Here is a 13,217-nt window from a genome sequence, read left to right on the forward strand (position 1 = left end):
ATGACCCTCTGAGGAAGACCTGGTCTTTTTCTCAATCTCTCATTCCCTGGAAGTTCAAAGGTGATCATCAAGTTCAACATGAGGAATTCTTTAACATGTAATTGGTTCTTTGATCATGAACATAGAGTATCTGCTCAGAACCCTGATGAGGCCTCAGGTTTCTCGTCATCCTGCACGCACGAAATGAAAGAAACGTACGGCTAGATTTTTACACGAAGGCACAGCTTTGTGTGCATATGGGATCTCCGTTTTCTGGAATGTATTGATTAATGGATAACACGAACATAATTAATATGCATAATTAATAATAAGCTTCTGTATTTTTTCAATGGAACTTTTATTGTCCCCTGAAGCTAGTCTGTTTAGATAAAGTTGATTAAGTCATGAATAGCTTTGTTTTCTATGGCACTAGAAGACCTTCTCAGGTATTTGCACAGTCTTCCAATGATTCCCTCTTATACTTAGCCAACACTGATGTGATTGTTGCGATAATACATTAAACCCTGTCAGGGAGACTGATGGGTGATTCTTAGCGTGCTTTTTTGTTGTATGAGAAAGAGTAGCTTTTGCATTGTGTTTATGGGAAAAATATGAGTTTCAAGCTACAAGAACTTTCAGTTTCCTTGACTGCCTGTGTGATAACCAAATGTAACATTTCATATGCCAAAGTTACTCAGTTAGTGATAATGTATGATGATTATTCGATTAGCATTCAAATCAAGTTTATTTAATGCGCTTTTCACAATGCACTCCTCATAATTATTACAATATAAAGATACTATTTCAATATTAGGATAATATTTGAAAGTTTTTATGTCTATCCAAAGCTGCCGCCATCAGAAATAGTTGCAATTGAAAAGTCGTCTGAAAACATTGCAAAGGCTAAATCCAAACTGGAATATATTCTGGGATGTGCATCCTGATCTGTGACTGAATCTGAAGGTGAGCACAGGTTTTAAGTTTACATTTGGCTACTGTTTGGTCTTACTCCGGAAAAGCCAGAGGCCAGAGGGAGTAAGCTCACGTGAGAGCACTCAGGTTGTCTGGTTAGAGATTAACCTTGGTAATAAATGGTTTTAAAAACCAGGTACAGGAGCCAGAGCGTGCTGTTCTGCATTAAGAATCAATATCCTTCTTACAGAAATGTGATTATATACGTATAGCAGGCGTGTTCTTATGGATTATTTGACTTTTTGAAGATTGTGAACCACAAGGCCAAAGCTCAAGGTCTTTTGAGCTGATTTCATCTCAGCCGGCTGTACAGTGGCATTGTGGTATAGTATTCTAATTAAATATCTGAAACCTAAAATAAACATTTATGTGGTTGAAAACACTGAATACTTGTGATATAAGACAAGCGCTGAGCACGTCCGTCGCTGGCTCAGAGCCAGCCAAAGCGCGAAAGCACGTTTGAATTTAGCAGTTGATCACGTGATGCACTGATTGTTCTAATCACCCCGGTGTGATCGTACATGCCAAAGGGTTCAATTTCAGTTTTATCTCAAGAGGTTTAGATGTTACATTGTTTATCAGTTCTGTCATATTAGCCCAGGAGTTACACTCAATTTCAGTTTAACTCAGTAATTGATTCAGTTCTGCTGTAACATTTCATGGCTGTAGGCTAGCAAATATATAGCTTAGGTGATTTATCTACTCTATTCCCAGGTTAAATCTCTCTTAAACCCTACCAGTAGATAGTAGAACTCATAGACTGAGATATCAGAAGTATGTCATACCTGCCTTGTTCAGTCTCATGAGGGCTTTTATCTGACAGAGGAGCCCTTAGCAGCATATATCTATATGTTTTAATAGAAGAATAGAAGAATAGAATCTATATGACCACATAAGGAGTGAGAAAACAGTCAAATACTTCAGTTCATTCAGGTAATATTGGTGTCGAATTATTTACTTCAGTACAACATAAATAATTAATTAACAGACATTTTGATTTTCAATAAGTTACCGATGACCATCATAACAAAGCAATTGAGATGGTGAGGTGGCATTCCACTCTCACATGTCACATTTCACACCCATCGGCACTTGTTCATGAGTCACTCATCCGCAGTGTGAGTGCAAATTTGTAGTCTTTGTCTTCATGTGGTCAGGTTGGCCTTCACTCTGCTGATGTTTGCAGATGAAGTCATTTAGCTGCTGTCTTAAAAGCTGTGTGCGTGCTCTACATGATAGAGTATCTCATATATGCTGGCAGCCGATTGAACAAGACCAGTGCCAATTCAGTCTCTTTATTTACTGTGCAAATGTGTAAGGAGTGTTTTAATGTGTTATACATTAATATTGATTTCTTTAATATTTCATTTGTGTTAGCGACGTAAACATTTGATTCAGAATTTAGTGTATTGACCACTGTTTAGTGTATTCACCAAGATATATATATATATATATATATATATATATATATATATATAAATGGGCTTGCTAATTTATTTTTATATATATATGAATTAAGTAAAAAATCTTAGTGGTCCGAATGGATGGATGGAGGGATGGATAGATTTATAGATACAGATAGATGGGCCAGAAGAACAAATCTTTATTGTTGTTAACAGTAAAACAACAAAAAAATCTTACGGTGATCAGGAATGTTCATAGTGGGTAATGACTGCTTTTTATTTATAATTTTAAATAAGTTAAAAACTCATTCAAGGAGATTCGCTGGTATTATGTTCACTTGCTCTATAACATCTTCAGGTCAGCTCAGCATCTCTTTCAAGTTTTTCCTTCTGTGAGTTCAGACTGAATGTTGTATTGGAAGGGAAGAGGGTGTGTGTGGTCAGAGAAAGCCAAAGCATCACTGCCCTCCCCTCTGTACCCCTTAACCAGCTCAACGCCCCCCTAAAGAATGGTTCAGTGCATTCCGTCAGCCTGGAGACCGGCTCCCTCTTTCAAACAGTGGCTTTCAGAGTGACAGCTGCATTTGAATAAGAATCACTCTCCATTCACCCCATTGCTGCGCTGAGGGCGGGGGGACCGTTTTCAGTCCACTCTGATTGGCTCAAGCCATTCCTTCTTTCTTTCTTTTTTTTTCCGGAAAGGCCAGTTGTGCCTATAAAGGTTTTTTTTTTTGTGCTTAACTTTACACATTCACTTTTTTTCCCCTACACACCCTAAGTCTCACACACACAACTAATCTTACTCTTTTTGTGCCTCCAAGGGAGCCTTTCTCAGAGCCTTCCCTGTCCAGAGGATATTTATCAACTTGTGTGGGTGCGTGAGTAATATATATTCCTTGTATTTTACATATGGCTTTAGATAAAGAATGAGAGTCTCTGTGCTTTGGTTGGTCTACACAGATGCAGGTGATGCTGGCTTTATCTGTTGTCTTGCCTGCCAGTTATGTAAATCCTGCATTCACTTTATCTGTTTTTTTGTCCTTCTTCTTTGATCTGACTGTTTTTTTTATCTCTTATTTATCTATGAGGCATCATACTGTCCTATTATTGTCTAGACTGATTTAATGGCCCGTATAACAGTAAATTCTTTAATTTTATAATTTTTTAAGGGGTTTAAAATCATAGAATTATAGTTCTTATAGCTGGTTTTAAGTTAGCATAAAATTATTTTTATGGATTTCTGTGCATGTTTTTCTGCATATGTGTTTATTGACTGATGCAGTGAAACGGTTTGTGAGTGTGAGAGGATTTAGTGGCAGTGAAATATGGAGTGGAAGCTGTGTGGGAAACTGAGACTGTGGCATTGTGTTGTGTAGCTGACCTGTCACTCCTCTCACCAGCACACTGAAGAGCCTGAAGCCGGGGGCCCGACGCTCCTCACTTGAGCTCACACTCATGGTCCCACCAGACAAAAACTGCATGGCTTCACTCTCACCTCCTCATGTTTACCTCACTTTGAATCTTTAATATTAATTTGGTGAAATGGCTAGTGCGCTAATATATTCAAAATTATATAAATACAACGGAGACAAATAGCTGAATGGGCAAGTGCTCTGACATATGGTGCTTTTGCGCTTCGGGAGACCCGAGTCCCTGTCCAATTCCCCTGATTTTCTGTCTGTCCTCCTGTCCTCTTATCTAAATAAAGGCATAAAAGCCCCCAAAATATAACTTTAGAAAATATATAAATACAGATATATTATGTTTTATTATATTATTTGTATAATATTATTAAAAGAAATGGGGAGTGGAGAATACAATTATTTATATAATTAGTTTATTTTGTATGTTATTGAATGAAAAATATTGTCAAAAATATATAATCAAAATATTGATTATACAACTTGATTGTATGCTTTATATATTTTTTTTTTACTATGTTAACCATAATATAAATATTAATTATATAAATAATAATATATTAATTTTAAATAATTTTAAGCTATCCCCCTTGAAACACTGGTATACTGCAGTTCATGCTTTATGACTGTCAATAGTCTATTCTTAATTAAATTGCTGCACTGACCTTGAATTCTGGTTAAGTGCGTTAATTATTATAAAATTTTTTGTGAAGTTAATGCAAACAAATACTTAAATTTAGTATACAGTATGGAACCATTAAAGATCATTTTAAATAATATTAGTAATTGTTTCTGTCCAATTAAGTTTAAATTAAATACTGTGAAAATGATAACCATTAAATATCAAAGCTTTGAAGGGGGGAGACACTAAAACAAATCCACCATATTACTATATTTAATTCAAAGAATGTATGTTTCACGTTCAGATGCTGTTTTTATGAATCATTTATGAATAATTTAAATGTCTTGTGAATGCATTGTATGAATATCTTTAGCAACTGATTCTACATTTTGTTTGTAAGCTGCTGAACAATCTTTTTCTTGTTTTTCTTTGCATTTCAGGCCCCTGGAAAGCAGCTACCCGTGTTCGTTTGATAGCCCATGATGATGGCCAAATATTTCAGTGTTCTGCTTCTGGGTAAGTCAAAGATTAAATAGAACTGATTTCTAGATAAACTAGAGTATGGTGGTCATTTCTTTACCATGCAGACATCAGATGTGATAATTCACACAAAAATGTAAATTCTGTCATCATTTACACGCCCTCAGGTTGTTCCAAACTTGTATGTTTTGTGAAATACGGTTGCACTTTATTTTACAGTATGTGCACTTTCAATGTACTGAATAGTATTAGTAAAGATTAGGTTTAGGGGTTGGTTCAGGATTAGTACCGTGTTATTACCCAGTTATTGGAATCAATAAATATATTAATATGTACATATGCGAAACAGGACTATATACTGTAGTGCTACCAAAATACTAGAGAAGTCAATGGCTACCGTCATTCTTTGGCTACCCAAATTCTTCAAAATATGATTTTCTGTGTTCAGCAGAAGAAAGAAAAACATACAGGTTTGGAACAACCTGATGGTGAGTAAATGATGTCAGGTGAACTATCCCTTAAAGCTGGGATCAAAACTGTCATGACTGATGACAACACATTCAATCCCATGTCATTATTAAAGTCTGTCTCTCCAGTAGTGAGCAGGGGATAAGCTTCTTAAATAAAGTGAAGTTCAAACACACAGACCCCCACCCATGAGGTCTTTCACGGTAGCTCCCACGAGAGCCCTTTTCAACAAAACAATCTAGACTTAAGCAAACGAAAACATGACCAACCTGTTACCCCTCTCTCTTCTTTAGCATCAGTGCCTGGCCTTTCTCTCTCTGAAGAGCAGCAATCAGAGGCATTGTGTTTGCTTTTCCTTGCTTCTTTGTGTTTCATAATGAAAGGTCTATGCATTATGGAGAGGAAACCGCACACCTGCGACAAACTCTGCTAAACAAGGCAAGGAAAATTTCTGTCGATATTTAACGACCAGAAAAACATACAAACAGATACATGGGGCAAATTCATAAACATTTTTGCATTCCAATGCTTTTTCTGCTGTAGTTTGATGGGCTAACAGTTAGTAAACATACTTTTGAAACTTGTAGTCGTGGTGCTCATGCTTGGGATGCAGGTGCCAGTCATTTTCACTCTCTGCTATATATAATATGTATTGAATCAAGAGAGAGAGAGAGACAAACAGAACAAGAGGGAGTGAAGTGGAGAATAAGAGTGGGGAGCAGGATTTCAATAGTGAGGGTGCTTCACTGAGGATGGAATGAGAACAGTGCTGAGGATGGCCATTAGTTTTGACATGTGGGGTAGAGGGGGATCAACACACTAATTTTGGCCTATTATTCTCATTGTAGGACAGTGCGTCATTTATTATTTTATCAGGATCCTTATATGCTCAATCACTAGTCATTAAATGTATATCCCCTGTTGAATACTACACTTAAAAGATTAAATGTCTGGAAAAATGGACTGGAAATGGAAAAACACTGCAACACTGGCTCTGTTCCAAACCCGAGTGAGCTGCCTACCTAGATGGCATGTTTAGACATCATACTGTAGGGTCACTCCTAATGCGAAGACTGTTCTGAACAGTAGTCAGCAAAATGATGCTGCTTTAGTTAGAGCTATAGCCTTGTGCGCCGCACTCCGAAATATGGGGTATCTGCGACCCCAGATCAAGAACCGAGTTGCCTCTGAAATTGTATACTGTCTATTTAGGCTATGTTCTATATAGTATGAATGTGAATATAATCAGAACATACTCATGTTGTCATTGTCATGTGACTCGTTTCACTGTCATTCACAACTCCTCTACCGTGGCCTCCTCATAGATAGTAAGTGTCCATCAGATGTCTCGACGGATGTAGCAAGTTGTAGAATGTAGCATACCTGTGGCAACATTTTTGAATGTGAAATGTAAGTGGCGCTAAAAGCGTGTTTAGTTTTTTTCTGGAACAGATGAACGTGAATATGGCAACGTTTTATTACGTCGGAGTTTGTATATGACCGCAGTTTTGAACTCAAATGCTGAGTGTCGCTAAAAGATTATGGCACTACAACTGCCCTAAACCTACCCGATAGTGTTAACAAATGCAAATGCGTCATTCGTTTACAAATCATGCACTATGGTAAAAAGAGTTTTAAGGTCATAACATAATTGTGCAAGGAGCAGCGTGAAAACAAGTCTTTATTAATCCATAATCTTCCCCTGTAATCATAATTGTGTGTGAAAACGATTAAAAGTGCTTGCTGTTTTACTGCCTCTAGTGTTCATTTCTTTTAAAAACTGCAGTGATGTGTACGTATTGGTACGTATTTTGCGTTTTGCAAAAATGTTTCCACAGGATGGTTTTTTTCAATGAGCCTGTGTTGCACATTTTTCATACTGTTTTTAGCCTACTATGTAGTAGGGAAAGGGAATAAATATTCAGACACAGGGCCAGCTTGAGGCCTAATTCGTTCCCATTCCTTTAAAGGGGGAAAAATCCCCCCAAAATGCAAGGGTACCTAATTTTAGTTTAATTTTGAGGTAGCAATAAATAGGGGCTTTCGCACCGGACAGTTCCAGGAACTTAGTTCTAGCTTTTAATTGACTTCTTAGCTTAGCAACACATGCTAACATAAGACATTAGAATGAATTGCATTAGCCAAGGCCCTCTGATGTTCTGTTAAGTGTGAGTTATGAAGGTATTATTTGCCTTTTTTTAAATGTTGATGCCTTTCTGTGGATCAGAAAGCTGTGTTTAAAGGTTCATGCAGAATTTGGAGCATGAGAGGAATATTGTGGAAATGAACAATCTCAGGTGTGTGATTTCTAAATGTGGCTTTTTAAAAGATATTTTAAGTAGTGGCTGGAAAGCCTGGTTTGATGAAGGGGTGTTAAACAAGCTTCCAGTAGGTTCTTATAAAGGAGTTAACTTCAGTCATTAATTTCCATTGTGTTTACTTTAAGATCTCTTTTTTTAGTGTTTAATTTAGACGATTACACAGCAGTTTAAATGTTTTATAAAACATAGACAATGGCATTTCGACTGACATTATAATATTCTATTCACAATAATGGGACGCCTGAGTTAGCCTGCATGTTTAATCAAATTAAAAATTAACTTGCTATTTGGCCTAGTGTGATTATCAAATCACTACAGCTAGGCCTATAATTCAAATAAATAAATGAATATGTGTTGTGCATGTTTTAAAGTGAAGCACAGCACTCTGTTAATAAGTTTGTCCACGCTTTACCAAGAATTCAAATGCTAATCATCACCGATAACATGTTGTACAGTAATTCTGGCACAAGCACAAGTTCATTATCTGGAGCTGTGGGCTCTGTGCCCATTGTACTTTCTTTACTCAATGTGGGTCAGTAAGACTGTGTGTTAATGATTGTACAAGGAATATGACCAAGGTGTGTGAGCATGTGCCACTGTAATGGAATGTCTCTATGTGTCTTAGGGCATGTGTACTTTGTGAACTCTGTTCTGTTTTGGAACGTCATGTAGACTAAATCTATTAGGTCTGCCAGATTTGGGGTGCATTGCTTATACCTCATACTTCATAAGCACTCTATTGTACCATCAGTTTTATCAGTATTATCTGTGGAGGAACATTCTAGTTATGATCTGTGTTAGATTGTGATTGTTTAACGTCAAACAACAATGACTGCCTTGCTTTGTCTGTGCCTGTAGGTTCACTATCTGATTTTTCACATTCCAGTTCAGGGTTTGACAGTGCATTGTATGCTAGCTTACTTTTTATTCTTAAATCAGTGAAATCAAAATGGACAAATCTTGTTTTTTTGTTTGTTTGTTGTTTAAACAGAATATTGCATTTAAAAAAATATATAATAAAAGAGTTATTAAAAAATATTTATCTGTCCACATTATTAATATAATATTTAATTATAAATAAAATAACTTTTCACCCCCTTGCAGTGACATTTATTTGATGACGTGTTTAAATGCTTTGATCGTATATGTATGTGATTTTGTGTGTATTGCTGTATTCTGCAATAAGTTTTTTTGTATTTTGCCGTATTTTGTACACCATAATGAACCAACGATCCTATCAATTCCCCATGGACAAAATCAAGTCCCGCCCTACATGTTTTCTTGTCCGAGAAGCCAGTTCACTCGCATATATAGAGAAGAAATTTAATCAGTTCCATGTTTATTTCCATATTCCAACCTCTGCCCTCAGTGGTACTTAGGCTTAGGAGCCAATGCTCTTATCATCCAGTTTATTAAATAAGCAAGTGACATAGCAAGAAATTGTTGACTGTAAAACATATGAATCTAAGGGTACACTAGCTGCAATAATCTGATCATTATTTTCATGCTATGGATGGTAACCGATAAATGGCCAATTAGTTTCTGCTCAATTTTGTCTAAATAGATTTAAAAATAAAACACAAACTAAAATCAGTCATTTTAAATGCTACAAGTGAATTTGGGCATCATAACATTAAAATGTACACTACAGTATGAAAAATGATATTCGTTTTGAGATTTGCAAAAGATTACATTTAACATTTTTACATTTTACATTTAGTTATTCAATTATGTATATTTTAAAGATGAACTTTTAATTGAGCGTCCGATGATAGCAAAGGTGATCTAAATGTAAAAATAGAGGAAATGAGCATGCAGAAATAAATACTAACTGATACATAAACGGTAAATGAAAAAAAATCTAATATCAGCCGATTACCTCAATTGTACCAACATGTTGTGCCTCAGGTATTATAAGAACAATCATATAGTTTATAAATGCTGGTGGTCTCAGCTTCATTGCGACAGGCAGTGCAGCACATGTGGCGGCTTGTCGTCGTCGTGCGAGATGCCATTCCTTAGCTACTGATGGGCATTTTGTAAGACCCGTGTGAGATATTTTTACACCTGGAATTTTTCGCTTAATGAATGACATTTTCCTGGCTTGGCATTCCTGTATTATCTGCACTTTGTAGATGCACATCTGCCTCTGTAACGCTTGTATCTTGTATCTCTGTGTGCTGTAAATGTGGCATGTGAAAGAGAGTGTGTGTTATAGCTTATGCAGTTATGTGTGTTGAAAACAATGCAGGTACAAGCAGCCTCAGCCTAAAAGAGCAGATTTTTAAATGTAGTTTTATTTTAATAAGCTTGAAATTTGTTTGTGAGTACAAACTGGACTACTGTGAACTGTGAGTAAAATGATTGTTTAATTATAGTTATTTAGTCTACTGAAAGACTTGAATGGATGGAATAATCCACTGCTTGTACATAATTTCATCCATTTTTCTATTAGCGATGACACTTTCTCTCTCTTCCTCTACCAGTCTTTTACACATTTGTTTTGACACTTTGAAGAAGAGAAAAGAATGCGTGCAGACTCAATAACAGACTATGCCAAAACAAAGTCAAGACCTATTCTTGCCTACCCCCTCGCCTCCCCAAACACACACTCTCACAGTTACGTTTTCGCCCTTGCTAGTCAGAACATGAGAAGTCATGTAGAAAAAGTGTTAAATGCATCCTTTACCTCAAGGAATCTGTTATGAGGGATGCAGCATAAGGTCTCATAAGGCAAAACACTCTTTTTGGAGAATATAGGTATTTTCTTGTACGTGTGGCCTGTAAAGACTGATCCGCACTCTGAAAGTTCCTCAAACACCCGTCCTGTAATTAGCAAGCTGAACTCTCAACAGATTGCCTTTGAAATACCCCCGTCTACTTAGAAAACTAGCGAGAATGTGACCGAAAGGTATTTGCAAATCATTTTTCATGGGAATCCCCACCTCTCACACACTAACATAAACCATACACACACACACGCGCGCGCTTGCCTGCACATTGCAAAGATCAGGAACTTTATTTCTCAATTTTTACAGTATGTGAGTTAACCATAAAACTTTCCAGTGCCCTCATACACCAGATACACTTTAGCTTAGTACCTTGATGCAATCAAATGGAATTCATGGCACTTGTTTTCATTGGTCGACCTTTCGATTTCAATATTTTTATGAACTTTTAAAGGTCTCTCTTGTGCAAAGAACAGTGTTGAGTTATTGAATGACTGATATACACAAAATATTGGATAAATATATAAGATAAATAGTATATCCAACTTGCATACATACAGTATACTCAAGTAAAGTGATATGTACTATATAGAAAATCTCAATTGCTTGATTGTTTACATCGTTGCAAAATATAAACCATATTATCGTCCAGCTCTATTATCTGCTAAGTCCAACTAAGGCATGAAGATATTAAAATATGAACATTATAACACTAACATTATGATTTCTGTAAAACTGTTTTGAAATGGTGTGTATTGTGAAAGTGTTATGCAAATAAATTTGAGTTGACTTAATATAATATGTGTATTTTAATGTTATAGAAGTCGAATTATACGTAAGTAGAATAATTACTATATGCACCAATATTATTCTGGATACTGGTAAGCTAAAAAATATTTTCATGTTATGTCTGAGAATTGATACATTTATAATAAAGTTCTACTCTGTTTTGTCTAGATAAATTAAAAACAATACATTTTAATGCTACAAGTAAATTTAGGCATCACAACATTATCACAGTGTTATTAAATTATTAGTGTTTTTAAATAATTGCTTTGAGTGTTAGATATTGGTTAAAATGATTTACTATAAATATAAAAATAAAGGAAATAAACATGCACAATTAAATATATTGTCTGATACTGATAAACTTATTAAATGATACTTAAATTATAATTAGGGATGCACCAATATATGGTCGATACCGATGACCGATAATTCTTTATATTTGAAAGCCGATAACCGATATATTGGAGAATAAATCTAAATCCAAATTTTATATAATTTTTGAGAGCCTGAATACAAAAACAAAAGTCTCACCATTAAAATCCATGTCCAAAGCACACAATTATAATGTTCTCCTGTAACCTATATGAAAGATTTGCGCTGCACATGTTGCACGGTATTTTTCTAGTTTGAAGTTATTCCAATCATATTTCAACCAATTCAAAACCATCATGGCAAACAGTGCGGATCTGAAGTGTCTCAGCTGAAGGAAATAATCCATTATTTATCGGCTTTAATACTGTATGTCTGCCAGATTTTTTAATGTTCTCATTAGGCAGACAACGGTAACATTTAAAATGAACTTATATATCGTCCGATATCGATATGATGGCCGATATAGCCTGCATCCCTAATTATAATATCTCCTTTGCAGTATTTTCTTTCTGAATCAGCATCAGAAATATATTTCTGTCATCCTGTTTTTCTGAATGTCCTTTCCCATCACACATAGGCTATCTGATGTCCACTCCATCAATTTCACTGTCTAGTCTTGTTGCTTCATTTACTCGCACTCATTCTCTCATTATTCTTTGTTGAGATGATGGTATTATTATTCCGAGTCAGTGATGTGTGAAAAATGGTAGCACAGAGGGGCCCAAAGATTGACCAGGACACTTCCTTTCCAAGAGACTCTCAATGATAAAGAGGTCATTCACATTAAGATGTATGGTTGCGTGGTTATTGCCATCCTCCAACTGCGAAAACCTAAATCTCTGCAATTTTATAGTTTGAGGGTGCGGTTTGCTAGTCTTATATAATGATAGTACCACAACGTTGGAAGTGAATGTTCAAAATCCATGTTAGACCTCCCACACATCTGGATTTGACAATGTCAGATAACCCTATAATGAACTGTGGATTTTGAAAGGCAAACACGGTGCATTTTGAGACCTTTGCAGAGGTAACCATGTGGAACAAAGCCAGTTTTTTTCCTGACTCAATGAGAAACTAAACCCTCAGTCTTTGATACTGCCGCCTGGGTGGGACCATGAGCCGCATGAGGTCATCAAAAAGAAGCCGTGCTTGTTGAATGCCATGATAACATCCAATCATTGGCTGTTGTCTGGTGTTTTGGAAAGAAAAGTGGAGTGTATGGGATATCGTAGGGATGTATCATAGAGATTTGTCCAAAAGGCACTTCAAACAGTGTGTGTGGTGAATATGTATATCAGAAATATTTTCACAGGAAGTGAAAACGGAAATTTACCCACAAGTCATAGTGCATCACTTGAAGTTTGACTAAAATAAACTTGCATGAAATGCAGCCCTTCGGGGTTTATGTTAATTTTCGGGTTGGTGATGTCGCTAACCCGGGAGGAAGCTTGTGTAGTCCCTACCAGTCGTTTGTTGTGGTCCTTAAAAAACAATTTCTTAAAAAAAGTATTTTTGCTTAGAACTTTGAGCGTTGTAACTTTTTGCAGATATTGTGTATGCTCAAACAGCAACATTACGCACAAACTAAAGTTAGAAAAGTGAAATCATAATCAACCACCCCTTTAATTAATTATTATATTTTATTACATGGCTTGGTTAAA

General features: G+C 36.0%; 1 protein-coding gene across 2 annotated transcripts in view; it reads left to right on the plus strand.

Annotated features, from left to right (window-relative positions):
• Nucleotides 1-13,217, plus strand: part of lamb2l (laminin, beta 2-like) — a 37,466-nt gene that overhangs the window by 4,130 nt on the left and 20,119 nt on the right. Inside the window, exons 2-3 of one of the 2 annotated variants that reach the window (XM_079587757.1) lie at nt 3,176-3,228; nt 4,838-4,913. In XM_079587757.1, the coding sequence (XP_079443883.1) occupies nt 4,877-4,913 (37 nt within the window). In that variant the 5' untranslated portion in view covers nt 3,176-3,228; nt 4,838-4,876. The remainder of the gene's footprint in view (nt 1-3,175; nt 3,229-4,837; nt 4,914-13,217) is intronic. The other variant, XM_079587758.1, reaches the window with a different exon arrangement.

This window comes from Phoxinus phoxinus (assembly GCF_949152265.1).
Source record: "Phoxinus phoxinus genome assembly, chromosome: 18".
NCBI classification, from domain to species: Eukaryota; Metazoa; Chordata; class Actinopteri; order Cypriniformes; family Leuciscidae; genus Phoxinus; species Phoxinus phoxinus.